The sequence below is a fragment of the Solanum dulcamara genome, chromosome 9 (assembly GCF_947179165.1).
Source record: "Solanum dulcamara chromosome 9, daSolDulc1.2, whole genome shotgun sequence".
Classification (NCBI taxonomy): domain Eukaryota; kingdom Viridiplantae; phylum Streptophyta; class Magnoliopsida; order Solanales; family Solanaceae; genus Solanum; species Solanum dulcamara.
The window spans coordinates 3416750-3438148 of NC_077245.1; the positions used below are offsets into that span (position 1 = coordinate 3416750).

Consider the following 21399-nt stretch of genomic DNA (forward strand, 5'->3'; position numbering starts at 1 on the left):
CTATATTTTTCTATGGATTTGAGCTCGAGGGGAGCGGGACATTGATTGTTGACTGATTTTACCAATGGAAACTTGGTTTCGGAGGAAATGCACCAATTTTTAACTTGATAATGCATATGTTGATAAGATCCGACGGCCCGTAGACTAAATTTCGAGTTTTACTTTGCTGATAAGCTGAGGCAGGATTCCACAGTTGTCTTAGAGGTTCCACGGGAAAATCGGTGAGACAACTCCAAAACTTTTTTCATTCATTCTTCATTGGTCATATATGTGTTGCTCCTGTGTTTGTGTGAGTTATGGATTGAGTGATAGTTGTTGTGGTAGCTTGTGTTCTTGATTATGTTTGTTGTTAGTTTGGGTTGCCTTTAGCTTTAATTAGACTTTGTTATTTACATCATGCTGCTTATTTATATATATAATCTTTTTGAGCTCGGTCGACCTATGATACCTACTAGTACCCCGTGTTTTTGATACTTATACTACATTTCTGCGTTTTTTCTGATGCAGCTCCCAGTACGAGCCACCCTCCGTGAGCATTGGATCTTCCTTGGTTGTCACCGACTTGGATCGTGGTAAGCTTTTGGCATCCAGAGACTTGCTGTTTTCCCTCTTTTGTACTGACTTGTGTTTTGTATTTTTCTTTATCAGTTCTCCTATATATATAACCTTTCTATACTTAGTAGCTTCTGTATAGGTGACATCAGGACTGGGGATTTGGTCTTGTATTAGTTTGTCTTTCTGGTCACTTCGAGCCTCTTTTGTATATTTTGTGTCGAACTACAAATTTATGATATGACCCGTTTCTTATATATTATTCTTGGCATCATTTATTATTATCATTATACTTAAATTGTTGTCTTCCACGAATTTGTGTTCTTGGGTTTAGGCTTGTCTGCTTGGTGGGTTGTAGTAGGCGTCATCATAACCCAATTTTGAATCGTGACAAATATATTTTCAGAAATAAAAAAAATTAAAATTTATAATTAATCTTATTAATGAACATTTGGTCAAAATAACACAATTCAAATTGCAGTATTACAACCTACAAGTTTCTTGAAGTCTGAAGACTAGGATAACACTCATTGTTGTTAAGATGCGTTATTCATCCATTTAAAATACTAATAAATAAATAAATAAATATATACATCTTTAAAATATTGCATAATCTTTTAGGTATTAGCTCCAATTCCCTAGGTCCAATATGATATACAGTGACTTTCAAGAAATGTCATCATATATTATGTCATTACAAAATTAATTTGCCTACCAAAATTAAGTAATATTGTGACTATCAAGAAATATCATCTTATGTCATGTCATAAGAAGATTACTTTGCCTAGAAAAATTACACTATATAATTATACGTTTTGCTCTCTAAATGAGTTAATTTAATTTTTGTTTTTTAACCATTAAATTGCAATAAGAAAATTTTATTTTATTATGAGAGATAAAGATTTGTACAAAATTGGGCAAAAGTGCAAATGACCCAAATTACAGAATACGTTCGTTAGTGGACTCACAATGATTTTGTGTGTCTTAATTAATTGTTACCCAAAAAAAATGGTCCCGACAACACTGGCAACAGTGTGAATCTACATTTGATCTCATTGTTTCTTATGTTCTTTTCACTTTCTTTAATAATAATTAAAAAAAATACTCTGCCACTATATAATTATTGTGAAAAATCCCAGAGATACCAACAAATTAATCTCTTATAAAAATTCAACTCTTGCTATGCCGCCTGTCATAGTCTGATTGCAGAGTCAGTGATGTTTAACAACTTCTACTTTTTTTTCTTATGGTTGGAGCTGTGTCATTACTTTATTTATACTCTATATCTTTAGAAGCTTTTGTATCTGTTTAAACTAGTATCCTTGGAGGTGTTAGAATGTTCCTTGTAATAAACCTTGTAGTTTTTAAGTTAATATAAAGTGATTTCATAACTCTTTTAGCCTATTATTTATATTTTATTACACTTTCGCATGTTATTTCCGTTTAGGAGATTGAGGTTGTCCTACCTAGGTGTTAGAGCATATGTCTGCACGACCCAGTGAATTAGATCGTGACAATTAGGCTACTTTTGGATTCAATCAAGATGTGTGTCATGGACAAGGTCATATGGGAGAGACCATAGCTCATGTCCCGGGAGGCCATGTGTCTAACTTCCCAAGCGTAACGCTAGCTATGGGTATAGTTCAAGATCGAGTATTCAATTAAAAGGCATTCTAAAGTAATTAATCCATTTTAAGAAAGTATATTTAAGTTTGTGACAGGTCAAATGTACAGTTCGATACACAAAACATCCACGTTAACAGAGTACAAGTAAAAACAACACCTCAAGAAGTACGAATATTTCCACGACTATGTACTCTTGATTTTGATCACTACATATAGCATGTGACTTAGTGAGTTATTTTCGCAATATATATATATATATATATATATATATATATATATATATATATATATATATATATATATAAAGATTAGAAGTTGTCACATCTCTAGGATTTAGAAGAGTCCATAAGCAAGTAATTGTGAGGAAATAGTTTGAGACAAGACTGGATGGGATTTGATTTCCTCTCGTACGGCTAATGCAATTCAAACATTGGATTATATTTCTATCATACACTTGAAATAAAGGTAAAATTGAGATAAAGTGATATCTATGGAGCCCTCATTTCTCTCACGCCATGAAACATAAAAGTGAACTCTACATAATGAATTTTGAATTATGATTTATGCTGCAACGTAACCCCACTATGAAAGTTCCTTCAATAAAAGTTACTACTTTAGAAGGTTTCGATTTTCAAATGCTGTAAAAATAGAGCAGACAAATAGCTATCATATCAAATGATATGACTAGATTTTTGGGACAAGCTTGCATTTTGGAAAGACTACTATGTTTTTTTTTTTTAAAAAAAAAATATTTAATAAGTTAACAACCAAGTTGAGAAGACTAACAGCCCGTTTGGATGAGCTTAAAAAACATAACTTTTATGTATGAAGTGTTTTTAGAACTTTGAAGTACTGAAAGTAGGATTGTACAGGGCAAACCGATAAACCGTATCAAACCGACAAACCGAACCAAATCGAAAAAAAAACCCGACTAGTGGTTTGGTTTGACTTGGTTTGGTGTTTGGAAAAAAAACCTCACCATTATAGGGTTGGTTTGGTTTTAACTAAAAAAAGTCAAACCGAACCCAAATCGACCCGATTATAGATATACTACTTTTAAATTATGTTACACATAATAATATTTATTAAAATGTAATTTATAAATATTTTTTAAATTTTTTTCATAATTTTTGTTTTCTTTCTTACATTTAGATTTGGAGTTGAGAAGCCCATCTAAATAATATACAAAAAAAAAACCATCTTATAAAGTTATATTATAAAGTTAAAACTTCAAACAATATTCTGCCTCTATCTTTTATGTTGATATTTTGTACTGGAACTCTTTTTAAGAAGCACTGCTCTGTGCTTTTTATTAGATACTATGAAAAATCCGAGAAACCCAAAAAAATCCAAAAAACCCAAAAAAATTCGAGAAATCCAAAAAACCCGAAAAAACCCGAAAAACCCGAAAAAAATTGATATCGAAAAATCCGACTTTTATTGGTTTGGTTTGGTTTATAAATTTAATAACCCGACACAAATGGTTTGGTTTGGTTTGTAAAAAATTCGAACCAACCCGGTCCATGTACACCCCTAGCTGAAAGTTATTTTTATAAATAAGCAGTTGAGTGTTTGGATAAAAATGCTTATGCCAAAAAAATAAGGAAAATAATGTGAATTTTAGGGTTAAAAGAATAAAAAGGGTAGTTTGGGAATTTAGTTAAAATATAAGGGATATAAAAGTAATTTTCATGGTCAAAGAAAATGGCTTTAAGCACTTAGAAAAAAAATTAGGAATCCTAACTTTTCATTTTTGGCTGACTTTAAAAATTTTATGGTTTAAAATTAGCATTATGCAAATATCATAATAAGCTAAAAATGGCTTATAAGTTGGTTTGACCAACTTATAAGCCCATCCAAACGGGCTCTAATACTATATGTATATCCACTTTAGACCTGCCATGTTTAAAGTTAGGCTTGATAAAATCAAACTTTTGATAACATGTATAAAGTAACATATGAGTTAAATTCATGAATTTATGTCTGGATGTAAGCAAAAATGGTTATGTTTCAGTCATTTTTGCTTGAACTTCAGCCATATATGATTGACAGTTAATTATTTTTGTCTGACTTCGGCTATTTTTTGTTTGAACTGCAATTATATGTGCATACACTTCGGACATAAATGATTGAAGTCACGCAAAATAATTGAGTCATAGAAAATTTCTGAAGTTGTCTCAAAGTGGATACATAGAAAGGAAAAATAAAATAAGCAGACACAAATTAAATGAAAACCTTTTGAATGTTTGGACAAGTCACAGTATCTTGAATCCTTGACTTGCTCCATCCATGAAAGGGTAAGCCACTAATAGTCACAACAAAGAAAAGCCCTACCCGTTGGGCTAAACAGAAGAGAGGAGGATAAAGCTCGGCCCACGTATAAGGATGGGCTTCTACTAGATGAAACGGATACTAATATGTGGAATTTTCATAAATATCTTAGTCCTAAAATTTAATAAGCCGAATAGCTACAGTTTAGATAATTATATTTTGTAACTGTAGCTATAACAGTTGTTTGTATAATTCGCATACCCGTTTGTATAATTTTCTGTAAATATACAAATCCGTTTGTATAATTCTCTTGCAATATACAAACATGGTAAGTATATACAAATTCTATATTTATACATTTTAAGAATTTTTTTAGAACTAATACAAATCAAATGTATCAATATTATAATTATATACATGCTAGGGCAAGCATATACAAATTCAAAATTTATTCAATTAGGAAATTCTGAATTTATACAAACAAATTCTGAATTTAGACAATTAAGAGGTTAGTTATACAAATTTTGGATAACTATAGTTATATATATTAATTACTCAAAAAAGTTAATGGAGAATAGGAATTAACTTAAATTATAGCTATATATATTAATTAACTAATATATGTTTGTTAGTCCGTGTCATTTTCCCTACAAATATTTGTATTCGCTCAAAAATCTATTAACTTGCGTAAAAATAATTACATTCGTTATTTTAAATATATATTATTTCGCATCAAAAAATTATATTCTAGGTATATCTTGCATTAATATACAAAAATATATATTTACTGGCTCTAATTTGTGATAACTGGTTATTTAAAGAAAAGACATGTGATATGATATTTGACATAGTCGATTAAAAATATGTCAAGTGCTAAATTATAATTATCTTTCAATATTTTCATCCAAATGTTTATCTTCACATTGCTTTAGTCAGCTAGCCCAAACACACTCTTACTAAAAATCAGAAATCTTTAATACATAATAAGTTTAAGTCAGAAAAGGTTTTAAGGTATTTTGTAATCCTTAATATCTTTTATTAAATCAACAAAAATACCCTCTTTGAGACAAAACCCCTAACACAATTTTCATGTTATTTCTTTTCTTCATCCTCCCATTAAAGATTAATTTATCTAAACTTTCTTATACTTAAGAGTAGTCCACGCCTTTTAAAAGAAATCCTTATGACTATTTCTATTTGTCAAAAATACATTATTTTCAACTTTATTCAATTACTTAATTATAAAATTAATTTCGACATCAATCAACAATAGTTATTTGTCAATTTTTTCTGATCAAATAAATCAAATTAGCTCGTAAAAAGCAAGTGATGATAAACTTATAACCATCATAACACGAAATAAAATAAAATAATACTCCCTCTATTTCATATTAAGTGAATTTGTGAGGCAATGCACACATATTAAGAAAAACATTCAAGGACATAGTTTGAATCATATTTTTCATTATTGCCCTTTGTAAAATCATAAATATAACTTTGAAAGTAGTGTGATTCATCTAATAGGAAATATAAAACTTCAATAAATGAAAGGTTAAATATGAAAAAAATTCAAACATTTATCTTAAACTTTAAAGGATTAAATTATTTTAAACAATAAAAATTATCTTCAAAATTAAGTTAATATGAAATGCTGTGAGTATAACAACAAAGTTAACTTGCTACTCCAGCATGGAAGCTGCATTGACCACCAACATGTCACCAGAAAACAAGCAAAGCAAACGAAAGGGCCCTCTTCAATTAATTGACAGATACATTGTATTTGTCCACCAAATGGAATTACTCGAAAATGATCAATTAATAATAATAATAATTATAAATATCTTATTTATGAATAAATGACATATAAATAAAATGAATAATAAGAAATTTATATCTTAGGACATCAATAAAAACAAAATAATCAAAAAATCCTTTTAAATATATATTGAGAATCATGATAAATAATTTAAAAGCGGAGGAAATAACGTTGATAGCCCAATAATAAGACAATAAAAAGTCAAAAATAATGTTTGACTCTGAGAATATTTTGGCTTTATTCATTATAAAATCACTGGCTGATGTGTGCGCTTCCATCACTACTTCCTTCATTATTAAGCACTCATACTACTCACAGCAAAATACTATTTTATCTTATCCATTTTATATAAAACTAATTCTTCTTTATATTTTTATTCTAAAATGAAATATAAATATCATAATATATTTCAAATTATAAATTTTAACTTTTATTTATTTTCTATATGCAATCGAATAAATTCACATAAAATGAAATGTTGAAGAATATATTTTGATTTATATAAATTAACTTTTGATAATTGATTTGTCTAATGACATAACAATTCAAATCCAATCCACCAACTATTAGAATCTTTTTCAATTCTACATTAACTTTAAAAAATATAGTATAATATTATTTATTTTATTTATTTTAAAAAAAAACATTTTAAAGATTGACTAAATTATAAAATAGATCATTCAAATTCCGATAGAAGATTAATAAGTGGTTATCTCTTAGGTTGGTATAGATCATCTAAAGTTGTTTTTCTTGTATATCTTCTTTATTTATTTTCGCTTTATTAGCATTATTTTTGTTTAGGTTCCTAGAATTTTTATTTACGTGAATCAGTAATATTTTTTTTATCTTAAATTTTCTAAAATGAAGAAGTTAGTACCACGTGTAATGAAGTCAATGAAAAGGAGTTGACCATCTATAGTTGGTAAAAACTAGAGATATTCATATTTTTTTTGTAAGTACTTTTAATAAGTCAAACATATGTTAACAAAAGAAATAAATTTATCAACTACTCACCAAAAGGAAATAAATAATTTGGTGTCTGCCAACTCAAGCATCGATACAATACTGGCAATATCATTCATATTTGTCAAAAACAGAAACTATACTTATTTTAATTGCCTAAAAAAGTATTCAAAAGTGGAGATAAAGTTGACTTTGAAGAGTTCTAAGATTATTTTTTTCTGAAATTGTATTTCCGAACAAGAATAAGATTTTTTTTTTTTTTGCTCTAGTAGTAAAGTGAATCAAGAAAGTTAGACAATTAATAACTCAGAGATAACTCAGAGAGGGAGTACAAATTCATTACACCTATTAAATATTTTTTTATTTTTAATTAAGGTCTTGAATTCGTGTCTCTTTAGATAAAGACACATGTATAAGGAAACATTTTTATCTCCTAAAAATATTCATTGAAGTGTTATATTTGGATAATTTTAATTTTTCCGTGAGTTGAAATTGGAACTTTTGAAAATTTCATTGGAAATGCATATATATATATATATATATATACCTTAAAAATAAAAAAGGTTTAAAGTTCAAATTAGAATTTTATTCTCATTTCACAAATAAATGTAGAATCATACAAATTGAAACATTTTTATTTTTCTACCATTTTTTATTTGCAAGAGAAGTTCGCTAATTTATCTCGAATATTCAACTCTTAAATTCTTATAAAACGATCAAAATATTAAATATTGTCTTTTTTGAAGAGAAAGTGATCAAAAAAGGTCATTCTTCAAAGTGATCAAGAAATGTCATTCTTCAAGATCAACTCAAAATATCAATGTATCATTAAAGTTTTTAGAAATCAAACACATCTCAAATTAATGCTTCTTTACGAAAGATTCACTGGACGGAAGTCCAATTGTCCAAGTTATTCTACATTTGAGAATATACTACTAACAACTTTCAAATCAAAAAAAATAATTAAAAAAATAAAAAATACACAAAATTATACTCACAATCTTAATAAATAATGTCATTTATAAGCACCAAAATTAATAAAACCACAAAAACAAAGTAGTATCTAATAAATAGCAAATGGCTAATTTTTTCTTCCCAAAATCTGCATATTCCAAAGTTATGGTGTATACAATTAAATATAAGAGGAGAAACTTACAAGAAACTCCTACACCGCAGCTACCTGCCACCTGCAGAATAAAGGTTACTAACTAAATCAAAGTAAAAAATGATTGCTATTTCATTAAGAAATTGCCCCACTTTTTGAAACATATTTGCCAATATGCCATTTATCTGTCTTTAATCGCCTTTTGTGACTTGTAATTTTTTCACTAATTTAAGGTTGCAATTCTCTTCAAATGGCTTGAATAACAATAACTTTTGACAGGAGGATTTATTTTAAAGTGAAAATTTCAGTGAGAATTCGGGTTAATTGGATTCAAAGCGAGTATGAATATCGAATAAGAAAAATATAGTCAATTGTCTATTTTTCTGTTATTACTCCGTATTTTAAATTCTAGATTGACATTTGAATTAATGAGCGACTTTTACAATAACAATAATCTATATATAATATAAAGGAGAAATACAAATAAGGTGATGTGACACCTCTTTATGATCTTCATTCATATTTTTTTTTATTTAACTTAATTATTTTATTGTAAAAGGGAATTACCGAATTTATTACAAATAAAATTAATGGAGGAACATTTACAATAAAAACTCTTCACATGCCAATTTACATAGAGCAACTATCCATTACTCATACCTCTCTAATTTTTACTCTTAATAAATTTATTTTTTTCTCCCTTTTTACCTTCTTTCAATTATAAATTATAAAATTTATAATATATTTTAATATTCTTAGTATTTTTTTTCTTTATTATTAATCTATACCTACATATAATAAAAATCTAAGCATAGTCAAAATGATTTAACACCTTTCTATGATCAAGAAAAATAATTATCTTTTTTGACACTTTCCTTCTTAAAAATATCTTAATGCAAATTCACCATGAATTTTTAACTGGAAATTTTTCATTAAAAACTTTTAATAACACTAAAAACTACATAATAATATTTCAAATCTCTTGAGATTCCTATCTTTTATTAGTATAATCTTACAACCTTATTTAATTAATAAGGGAGAGGAAGATAGATTCAATTTAATTGAATAAATAAAACAATTTTAATGACTTAAAGAAACAATGTATAAAATAAAGTTGTAAGGGAGCATTATCATTTTAAATCATAAACAACTGTTTTGATGAATATTCTCACTTTTATTTTTCTTCACAAATTCAATAAAAGCTCTTTATATTATTTTTCCAAACCGTTATTAGAAATAATTATACCATTATGAGTGTTAAATTATATATAATTTATTCCTTGTTTTTGTTTCTTTTCAATACTTTACTTGCCCACCCAATTTTCATCTAACTATATATATGTGATCTGTGATTGAATTCCAACTAAATTTTAATGGTTTTTAAATTCTTTTCATACTATGTGTTGAAATTAGAGTAAATATAAAATGTTACACAAGTTGGCGGAAAAGTTTTGCAACCTTAAAATTGATTCAATAGTACTTTATAGCTCATCTACAATGTTTACTTTCAAGTCATTTTTTTTGTTTTTTTTTTGTGTATATTGTATATGGATTATTGGTGTTGCAATAAAAATCGCTTGATATAGCGTTTTAATTTTTTTTGCAAAGTAAAAAATATGGCGAAGGAATTCTTATATTTACCTGAATTTTACAAAGGTATTTAACAATTTTAATATTTTCTCTTTTTTTAATTTTAAGTGTATACAAATAACTTAAAATTAAAATTTATATTCCATCTGAGGAAGTAAAAGGTTGGAATAGAGAGAAAAAGTAAAGATACGTTGAAGAGAGATTAGGGATTAGGGAATGGACAAGAAAGAAAAAGATGATCAACAAAAGGAAAAACAATAATGAAAACACGTACATGATTGGAGTTTAACCGATGATTTTCTTTTTCTTTTAAATTTCTTTATTTTTCTTTTTCTTTTAAATTTTTTAAAAACTGCTGTAAATTAATTGTGACATCCATAACTATGAGAGTCAAGAAAATCATAACTACTGTAGTTAAGGATGAGTTTGGATCTTTTAAAAGATGTGCTTATGTGAAGATTAGCGTAAATTAATATATATGAGATGCATCATTTTATTCCGTCAAATAAAAGGGTAGAAATAAGCCAATAGTATGACATAACAGATATTTTTGAACCAATAATATGATGTGAAAAATATTTTTAAATCAAAATATAATTTAAAAATATATATATTCTATTTCGAATAGTTAATAAATAATTTTTACCTGTATTTTCAAAACCAAATTCTGGTAGCAGAAAGCCGGATAAAACCAAACAGGAATGGATAAGAATCCCGCAGGTGAGGGAGTGGTATTGTCGTAGTTATTGTAACAAATAATGGCAGAATTCCACATAACAAATAGCCGCCCACTATTAGACCCAAAACCCTTCACAAAATTTTCGACTTCTCACTTTTCTGACATCTGAAAATTCTCTCCTTTTTCTCCGGCGATCTGTCGCCGGCCGTCGTCGAGAGCAAAATCCTTTCCCTTTTCCGTTCACTTCATACCCTTTTGGAAAACCCTAATTTTGATCCGATTCTTTCAGATCCCCGTTCAATTCTTATACTAATATCGTTGACCTAACTTTTCAATTCAGCGATTTCTTCTCCAATTCACTGATTTCATCAATTCCGATGGCATTTCTTCGCTCCTTGTAAGGTTTTTACAACTTTCTCCGTTAGTTTCCGAAGCCACAATTCTCTACATCTTGCTTGGTTTATTACAATTTGTAGTTATGGCGATCCGGTTCACCGTCACCTATTCCGGCTACCTAGCCCAAAACCTAGCTTCTTCGGCTTCTTCGAAAGTGGTGGGTTGCAGGTTCTTTCACGAATGTACTGTCCGATCTCGAATTTTCCATCCACCAGCTCAAAAATCCGAATCCAATTGCTCCGATTTCCGCCGGGCCAAAGCGAAACCCCGGCCGGTGAGTAACACTCACTCTTCCCGGTCGTTTTCGTCTAGTTCAGTGTGTTCGTCGTTTGCTGCTGAGCTTCTTGGCGAAAGTTCGAAATCACCTTTGGTTGTTGGATTGATTTCGCTGATGAGGTCTTCTTCTGGGTGTTCTACGATGAATGTTTTGGGGATTTCGCCTTTGAAAGCGTCTTCGTTTCTTCCGTTTCTGCAGGGCTCGAAATGGCTTCCTTGCAATGAGTCCGGTATTGGGTCCTCTGCGAATATCGAGGTTGATAAAGGTGGGACTGACACTAAATGTGGTGAAAGGTTTGTTCGATCGGAGCCTTTGTCCACTGAATTGAAGGTTTCCAAGACCCGTTGGGTGTCAAAGTTGTTGAACATCTGTTCTGATGATGCAAAGGCTGCTTTTACAGCTTTGAGCGTTAGCATAATGTTTAAGTCATCTTTGGCTGAGCCAAGATCAATTCCATCTGCTTCCATGTCCCCTACTCTGGATAAGGGTGACCGTATAATGGCTGAAAAGGTACAATTAATTCTTTCTTCTTGCTGAATTTGTTGATATAGGTTGAAGACGTAGAGATACTTCAAAGTACCGTGTTATGTGCATTTTTGGCAAATAGCTTGAGTTTATTACTGTTTGATTCTTTTTCATTGGCAAAAAGCTGGCCTGAATATGTGATTTGTGGTTATCATGATACTCCGTGCCTGGAAAATCTAGTATTTTCCTGTGCAGTTTTTGCAGTCTCACTAGAATTATTTGATCTGATGGTACTTTTCAACTGATATATCAGGCATAGCCAATTGATTGATTGAATATATTGGCTAACCACGATCCTTATTGCCTAATGTCTACTAGTTTATTTGGTCTTTCAATGTTTTGCAAAAGCCTGGTTTAGTTTCCTTGCACCATAATAACTGTGTTAGATGGTGTGTGGGTTATGTGGCTTGCGAGCTATTGCCTAGAAGCGGTTTGCACACCCAAAGGGTAGCGGTCCCAGCGGCTGTGGATTTTCCCTTGTCATAAAAAAAAATTATAATAAAAAAATAAAAATAATTGTGTTAAGACGGTTGATGTCTGCCTTCTCCATTTATGTTATCAATGATTTTGTCTAGACTTCAGAAATGTTGAATGAATGCCCATTATGTTGTGACAAATTCAATCTTTCATTGAGCTGCTTTCTTTTATTAAAAAGTCTGCCTCGCATCCAACTTTGTTGAGGGTTGTTCTAGTAGTGCCAAGCAACCAATCGTCCTGATTGGAAAACTGCTCATTATGCTTATGATTAGTTCAAACTTTATATCTTAGACTCCTTTTCATACAACAGATTTGTCTACTGCAATCGTTAGTGAAACTTTGACATGTTGGGATTCTATGCAAATAAAGATTTTTATGTCCTGATTGTTTACACTCCTCACTGATTATGCTTCCTGTTGCATTTCAGGTTTCATATATTTTTCGGAACCCTGAAGTTTCAGACATAGTGATATTTAAGGCGCCACCAATCCTTCAGGTACGCCAGAGTTGTCTGGATTGCTTGTAGTGTGAGATTTTTACTCTGCACATGCATTCATCAACTGGCAGTTTTCTGTATCTTGCAGCATTTTTTTGGTTGTAGTGCTGGAGACGTCTTCATTAAAAGAGTTGTCGCGTTAGCTGGAGATTATGTTGAAGTAAGTTCTTCTGCTCTTACCATGTTTTACAAGTAGCTTTGTTAAGTCTGCTGTCTTATACAAGAATAACACTTTATGCAGGTGCGTGAGGGTAAACTGTTTTTGAATGGTGTTGCTCAAGATGAAGATTTCATTTTAGAGCCCCTTGCCTATGAAATGGAACCAGTGGTAATGCATATATTTTGTCTATATTCAATGGTGTCTATATGATGTAATTTCTTCAAAGATCTAACACACTAACTGGTCATTTTACAGCTTGTTCCTGAAGGCTATGTGTTCGTGTTGGGGGACAATCGCAATAATAGCTTTGATTCTCATAACTGGTGAGCATTGAACGATTTAATTTATTCTGTAAATAGAGAAGCAACAATTCACTTCCGAGAAATAGCTGCTGTAGTAATGTTCAACCTTGTCTTCTGTCCCTCCCCTCCCCTAAAACCAAGCATTCCATTAAATACATATAAAAATTCCCTTGTTTGTGAGTGTGATAGTCCCATAGGGGTCGCTTGTCCATTGTGGGTTAGGAAGTTGAAACACTTAGAATCAAGAAGCAGTGGTGTATCAGGTTCTCCATGTGAACCCTTCATAGTTGGAATAGCAAAAAAGAACCCTTTAAAGCATTTGGTGTTTTTATTTGTTTATCTCTATGCAAAATTTTGATCTCATCTGTACTGTCTAATTTTTCAGGGGTCCACTTTCCATTGAAAACATTGTTGGTAGGTCAGTATTCAGATATTGGCCCCCATCCAGGGTGTCGGACACCCTGCATGGTTCAGTAATGGAGAAGAGAGTAGTTGCAGTTTCTTGACCCTTTCTAAAATGGAGGTGTTCTACTGACTTCTTTCATCTCTTTATTCTTTACTGATCATTTTCTGCCTTTTGGCTCATTGAATCAGCTGTATAATCTTTCCCATCCCACTAGCTGTTGTTCGATGCACACTTTGAACTACTTTGAGGATGTGTTATCTTAATCAGCCTGTGTGATTGTTTTTGTCAAGGGCCCTATATTGGGTGTTTCTGCAATTTTATGTAGTGGAAAGTCTCAGAGATCAAGCTGATCATTGGAATTAGCGACTCAGTTGTCGTGATCTGAAGAACTGGAACGTTTTCCCTTTCCAGACTAGGGCAGACACGTTGGTGTCTATATCGACCCATCAAAGTTTCAGCTGTAAATCGTGACACAATATTTTGAGGCTCAACCTGTTTAATATTTGCTTGTATTCCCGCTGAATGTAGTGAATTTTGAAGTATGGTCTCCATGTAACAATTCTCTGCTGTGTTGTCGAGTGTTTATGAACTTACAAGTGCACAGCCGTAAGATTGTGGCATATATTGGTTTGAATTGGGAGGGCAATTAGCCTCAAGATTGGCCATCTTTTGAGATGAGTTTTTCTTGGCTTCTTAGCGCTACCCTTGTATCTTTTTGGCTATTCCAATATCTATGAACTATAATATAGTAATATTTCTGATATCTTACATCTTGTGTGTTGAGAAAATTAAGAGTTACTATCATTACATCAACCTTCAACTGTGTAATGCTACTGCTGAAAAGAAACCGTGTAATGCTTAATTGCTTATGTTTTTTATGGTGTGAATATATCTGCAGTTTCTGTTGAAATTGATGCAGTATGCTTGCTTAGGTGAAATGAAATTTTAAGGGAAGCTGCTCCATCTCTATTCAGAAAACTCTGTTACTAAAGCTGACACACATTGAACTTCACAGTGAGGCATTATCAAAAGTGTACCTCATTTGATCCATTTTATGTGATATCAAGCAGTTCAGAACATTAGTTTGCTCCGTATACTACAAAATTTGGTTGAACTTTTTTCAAAACAAGTAGTTAAAATTTTAATTTGAAAAGCTAGTCTTACTTCAAATCATAAATTTGTTTAGATAGTCTATCTAGGCTTGATGATATGGAGGAATGAGATACACTAATCAAGAGGTTACATATAAATGGAAATAGGATGGCTAAACTGGAGAAGTCTTTCTCGATGAGTTATGTGTTTTGTTTAATATCGACATGCGGTAATTTTTGGGGTGTGATTGAGTGAAAGAAAAGTTCTATAAAATTAGTGTAAGGCAGTAATGTTATAATAACTTATATGGTAAATTTTGGTGTGCAATTGAGTGAAAGAAAAGTTCTATAAAATTATTGTAAGCCAGTAATGTATTAACTTATATGTGAAAGAATGTCATGCAAAAATTCAAACAAGTATATGAATGCTAAAATGGTTGTGTAGACCTCAAATGCATCCTGCACTTGTGACGAAAAGTTGATTATACACTCAAACTATTGTGGTGCTCCAATGCTTCCTTAATAGTTCGAGTGTATAATCGATTTTTTGAGATAAGTTCAAGATGCATTTGATGTTTTTTTCCCAAATTTAAAATGACTATATTTGATAGAATGTGTAATGGATTAATGAAAAATAGGATACAACCAACGTTTGGTTATATAATGAATTGCTTTATTAAGAAATAGCATTTTAAAAGTCGTTTAGATGTAAAAATGAAGATATTTCATAATAGATTATAACACTAAAAAAATTTAAAAATCGTAAAGCCATTTGAAATTTGTTTTATGCAGTAATAAGTACTACTATTAAAATGACCTTAAATGAAGCCACATCAGTCATATAAAGAAATCATATACTAATTTCTTCGTCTCGTATTAAATAAAACAATTTCTGTTTTATATGGTGATTGAAATTATTAATAGATTAATTAATTTTTTTATTTTGCTTTTTATTTATATTAATGCATATAAAAATAAGTTAATTTTTTTTTACATAAAATATAAGAATAGCTAGCATTGGAATTCTTTATATTTTAAAAAAATATATTAATAATAGAATAAAATATTTTTTTTAATTAATTCTATCCTAATTTAATAAAATCAAATAATATGTAAAAAAATTATGAGGCACATCTAATATTCGGTGGAATAGTACATTTTATAGTATCGCAAACTTAATAGACTTGGCAGTTGGCACTACACATAATTCATGATGTACAATACCGTACTGCGTTTTCCCAAATAGTCATTTTGCTTGTCGCTATGCAGATCTAATTGTTCTCTACAGAAAGCAAAGATTGTTAATCCCATGGCCATTGCAGAGCAAACTCAAAGACCGACGATGATCCATATCCCTTCTTCTTCTTCTACCACTTTTCTCATACTCTTTTTGGTCCTTTCCTCTCTATCCCCATTTCCAATTTCAATTGCCACTTCATCCCCCATACCCTTCAACATTTCTCACTTCCTTTATCCAAGAATCAGCTACGAGGAATATCCTCAATCTTCACCCAACCCTCCTTCATTTCTCGAGGTTTTGTTCAATTACCCAACTGGGTTTTGTCTAATTACTGTTATTATTCTGTTTCTCTAATGGGTTTTGCCTAATTACTGTTTTTTGTTCTGTTTCTCTAATGGGGTTTGCCTAATTACTGTTGTTTGTTCTGATTCTCTAATGGGTTTTATGGTTCTATTTGTATATGCTATTCAGGACGTGTTAAAGGGGATTGCTGAGCGAGAGAAATGGGATTTGCAGGACTTGAGAGTTTCCAAATTGGATGTGAAGAAATCGAAGTTTGGGACTTTAAGGAAGTATGAATTTCGGGTCCGAATTGGGAAGACGGAATTCGTATTCATGATGGCAGATGAAATATCTCAGTGGAAAAGCTTTCACTTTCCTAACAAGAATGAGTCCGACTTCGAGTCTTTGGTTAAAGAGATTGGTTCTAAGGCCACTCTTGATGTCCTAAAAATCCAAGGGCCATTCGAATTGTACGCTACTGGAGATGATTACCTCTCCTTGACCTTACCCGTATGTTCCCCAAATCCTTTAATATTGCCTTTGTTTGTAGCACTACATTTTGCAAGTTACACTAGATGGCTTTTCTGTAGATGATCGTTTGCTTCCTATCTAATGTTGTTTCCTGAGCTTCATTTAAGTCTTGTATTTGGATATAATTGGCTGCATACACGTAGAAGGAGGTGCTGTTGCACCCACTTCAGCTCGATTTTTATGCATATAATTGAAAATTTTTAAATACGTAGGCACAATAAGGCAGCATCCACTGTGACAAAGAGTAGTGGGTAGCAGCTTTATCTATATGGTTGAATTTTTAAGTGTATACACACACCAAGGCTTCACCCCGTCGTCACAATGGAGTAGTGGGTAGCACCCAGTTCAGCTGTAATTCTATATGTATAGTATAAAAATGTGAACTTGCACCCACTGTTACAAAGGAGTAGTGGTACTTAACACTTGCTGACTTGAAATCGTAGATCCACTTCAGATTGGTTGCAAAAATTTTGATTGTGTTGTAATTGAACTGTGGACTATCTTAAAGATGTAATATTTGGTTGTTGATCCTTATGTTGGAGTGCCTGGTGAAGTAGACAGTTAGATGAAGCAAATCTTCTCCCATGACACTAGTCCACCGGGCTTATTTTCTGCATTTTAAAAATCAAATCCACCATGTAGTTTTCAAGATTCTTTGCGTATCAAGGTATTACCGGCCAAAACTTCAGAAGTATTTAGGTCCAGCATATTATATCAGCAGAAGTTCTTATAGACTGATCTAGTTTAGTCCGAATAGAGCTGCTGCATATGCACAGAACTTCTTTAGATGCAGCTTTTCTAGAACTTAACTCTTTCACAGGAGAGAACATCAAATTTGTGTTTGCATTGTATACTTGTTCAATGTATTGACCGTGCAGTAGGGAGAAAATGTCAAACTAGCGTATGTTCTCCATGAATGATCTTCTATTTATTATGTTTATTCGTGTATATGAATATTATCATGTTGTATCACGGAGAAAATCTTTTCTCTGTGCCTGGACATGTTGACATATCTAGCCTGTTTGGATGTGATGTTTGACATATTCTCTTGAAATGGATATAGATTGTGCTTTGATCTCTTCTTGCTAATTTGCAGCTAGTTGCTTTAATGTGATTCGTCATGAGTTGATGCCTTATGTGTTCTATTCGAGCACTGAAAGTGAGATTTTACAGATCGTTATGTGTTTTCATGGTGGGCTAACAACATTTTGTTATTTACCTTTTTAACAGCTGAACTCTTCCTATACGGGATTGAAAAAGATCCTTATTGGTGAGGGAATCACTGTAGAAGTTAAAGGTGCTGATGAAATATCAGTGTTCAACATCTCCGATTTGCTTAAATTAGTAAATGGAAGTATTTTGACCAAGTCAGGAAACGGTAAATTTAGATATATGTCGCGATCTTCCTGCATACCATTACTTCCCATACATGTAAGGGGACCTGCTTCAGTACTTGCCTATATAACCAGAAACCCCTACTTAAGAATTGAAACTGCATTTGTATCCAGAATATCTATCAAGTTGCTTTCTGAAAAATGTTATACAAGGCATATCTACAGAAAGTGGAACTTGTACAATGATTTTCTGAGCCAGAAGATAACATTACTGGAAAAATTTCTAAGGAGGTTTCTTGGTGGAAAAACCAGTCAAATTGCACGTTTCAATCTCTTAAAAGTGAAAGTTGAAGACTTGACCCTTTTCCGCTTCCAGCTAGAGCTTGAAAGAGGTATCCAAAACAACGACACATATTGGACTACTATGGGGGAGTGGAGAACAAGGCCAGCAGTTGAACATTCATGGTTTGAAGTAACAGCAAGGTTTGAGGCAGAGGTCTTGAAGCCACATTTGATTAAGAAGGTCAGACCTTTTATTGAAGTAGATTCATCTTCGTGGAGTAATTTGATGTCAAATATGTCCTTTACCAAAATTTCTTCTTTTCTAGTCCCACCAGAGCCCTTAACATTGGATGTTAGATTGTAGGGAAATTTATATCCAGTCCTGGCATGCTGTAATTTAGATTCTTATCTTCCTTACTGTAAAAATTGAAAATGGTTGCCTGATTTGTACATCATATCCTTTGTATATTGAAAGTCATTGGAAAGGAATTATAGAAAAACAGTGGTTGAAAAGGAATGAGTTGCACTGTTTTATAAATCTGAAGAAGCTAATTTTTCGAGATTGAAGATGAGTTACCCTGCTTTATGGAAGTTTATCACTTGCTCTCCAGATGCTCTAAGTGAAAGCTTGGTTTAAGAGGTTCATGTGAATTTCCCTAATTACATGAACTAGCTAAAGGAATCTCTAAAATGGTAGATCTCCTCTTTACCTATGCCCAAGTTCACATTAGATGATTCTTTCTCTACTAGCCTTTCTAAATTGTGCTCTCTAACCTATCTTTTGAGGGTAATGTTAAGAGGGAGAGATTGTTCCTTAGGATAGAGTCGACACGTCTTTGAGAGTCTGCAATTGGCTTGTGGGCCAGTTAACAGGGTCTTGCATCATGGTCTTGTGCTTGCTCCATTCATCCTGGGTTACTAGCGGATGAAGAAAAGATGCTGCTCATTTATGTGCGAGAGCTTAATTTCTCTTAGTAGAAAACCCAGATTTTAAAGTATGCAATTCCAGGATGTTAATTGTCCAAGTACCCTTGGTTTCTAACACATTTGCTTTGTTACAATCCACTTTGTCACAGTATATATTCTTTTACGACCCGTTAATAACTTAAAAGTTTATCTTAGCTACTTTGTCCTAGCTCTGGTATTTAAGAAAGGGGAAACAAAAGAAGGAAGAAATGCATTGCAAGACCAAGCTCTGTCAGTGCCAATGACAACTAAATAATAAGACATTCAAAACTAAATATAGCAAGGAGTGGTTTTAGCAATGGAGAAATAAGCAATTGAAGCCTCAAACTTTCATGCCAGGATTTCTTCTCCTAGATATGGTTTGCACCTTGGAATATTTGATCAACTAAAACCACTGATGCAGGATTACTTGGACTCTATGTAATATGTTCACAACCACAATATTATTATATGACATAATTTGGGTCAAACATCATGAGGATGCATATTCCCTAAACAACACACATTTCAACTTTTTCCCTTGGCCTTCTTATAAGAGATAGCATCTTCTTGGTTCTGTTCTGGCTTCTTATACTTGTTCCAAGAAGCGCATAGTAAATAGAAACCAAAGTTCAGTACACTGACTCCTGCTAGCAACCAATAGAAGTAGTTGAGCTTGTCTCTGTTCAAGTTGTTATTAGCTAACCAGCCACCACTCACCTTGTTGTTATTAGCTAACCAGCCACCACTCGCCTTTTTAATTACACTCACCACTACTGAGCTTGTGAAGTACCCAAATGCCAGTGAAGACCAAGAAATGGCCATACTCAGTGACTTTAAGCCTGATGTGCTCTCTGCATAGAAGAAATCCATCAATCCCACCAATGTAAATATTTGAGCCATTGCAGATATTACAAATTGGTATCCAAGCCAGAACACACTCATAGGTAATGGACTGGATGAGTCAAACATGTTATGCTTAATGGAAACTGATTTCCTGTGACTTTCTACAACTGCATCCACTGCCATTGAAACTGCTGAAAGTACTTGTCCAACACCTATTCGTTGCAGTTGTCGAATCCCAGAAGGGATCCCTGTGAATTTTCTTGCTATTGGAACAAAGATACGGTCATAGACTGGGATCAGGAAGAGTTTGAACACTTTAGGAATTACAGGTATGGAAGGCCCTGGGATTTCAAAGTTTTGGATTTTCCTGTTCATTGTCATGTTTTGTTGGATAGTGAAGGTCTGGAATTGAGCCATACAAGTGTTCATGAAGACAGTGTTCAGTATAATTGGGAGCATTCTGACTACAATCTTTGTTTCTTCAACTTGTGAGATAGTACAGAGGCTCCATGGCCCAAGAGCATTTGTTTGGATGCTTCTTGGTTGTTCCTCAGTATGGCTGCCCTGTCCAAATATCTGCACATATTATGGGAATTTGGTCAAGTAAAACAATATGTCAACAAGAAACTGAAACTAAAAAAGAGTTATTAAATACTTGAATTGATCAGTCCTTTGAAGAATCTCATTTCCATTTTCAGGTTCTCCACTTCTGATCTGATGTAAATCTTTTTTGTTCTGTGGTAGTGGGAGATTTCTGTTTCTAAAAGTTGCAACAACAACCTGTGAAATGCGCATCAGAGATTATTTTTGTATACAAACAATTTGTTATTAGAAATTATACTATGCATATTATTTTTAATACAACAAATCATATAACCAACACAAAATAATTTCAAAATAATTAATCCCAAAATAGCTTGTCTTCGAACCAAACGACCCCAAATAGTAATTCTCAGAAAGTTTAGTAAATGTAATAGTAGTGTTTTAAAAGTTGGAAGCGCGAGACGAGATATTTTATGCATCAAGGGGTGAGGCGTAAGCCCCGAAACATGGAGCATAAGTCCTATAGGTCTACGGGGTGTATATTTCATGTATTTTTAATTTTATAATTTTATTACTAAGAATATAAGCAAAAGTAAAATTTTTAATGATTCTACAAATAAATCACCAATAATATAGAAAAAACATTATAATTATTATTTAAGAA

The 21399-nt window shown here is 32.0% G+C and overlaps 2 protein-coding genes and 1 pseudogene across 3 annotated transcripts; 2 read left to right on the forward strand and 1 right to left on the reverse strand.

Moving 5' to 3' along the window:
• The first annotated feature begins 10730 nt into the window (after positions 1–10730).
• Positions 10731–14409, forward strand: LOC129902537 (thylakoidal processing peptidase 1, chloroplastic-like). Of its 2 annotated transcripts, XM_055977836.1 has the most exons (7): positions 10731–11785; positions 12705–12773; positions 12862–12933; positions 13015–13101; positions 13189–13256; positions 13621–13758; positions 13932–14409. In XM_055977836.1, exons 1-6 carry the CDS (start codon positions 11081–11083, stop codon positions 13739–13741), a joined length of 1122 nt encoding a protein of 373 aa, XP_055833811.1. In that variant the 5' UTR covers positions 10731–11080; the 3' UTR covers positions 13742–13758; positions 13932–14409. The 2 variants fall into 2 exon arrangements, with proteins under 2 accessions (XP_055833811.1, XP_055833810.1); XM_055977835.1 differs by having other exon boundaries at positions 13621–14409.
• Positions 14410–15934: 1525 nt separating this feature from the next.
• LOC129902882 (protein TUNICAMYCIN INDUCED 1) lies at positions 15935–18963 on the forward strand. Its single transcript, XM_055978317.1, has 3 exons — positions 15935–16266; positions 16444–16764; positions 18016–18963. Exons 1-3 carry the CDS (start codon positions 16042–16044, stop codon positions 18763–18765), a joined length of 1296 nt encoding a protein of 431 aa, XP_055834292.1. The 5' UTR covers positions 15935–16041; the 3' UTR covers positions 18766–18963.
• A 41-nt stretch (positions 18964–19004) lies between these two features.
• Positions 19005–21024, reverse strand: LOC129902883 (protein NRT1/ PTR FAMILY 4.3-like; annotated as a pseudogene).
• Positions 21025–21399: the final 375 nt, after the last annotated feature.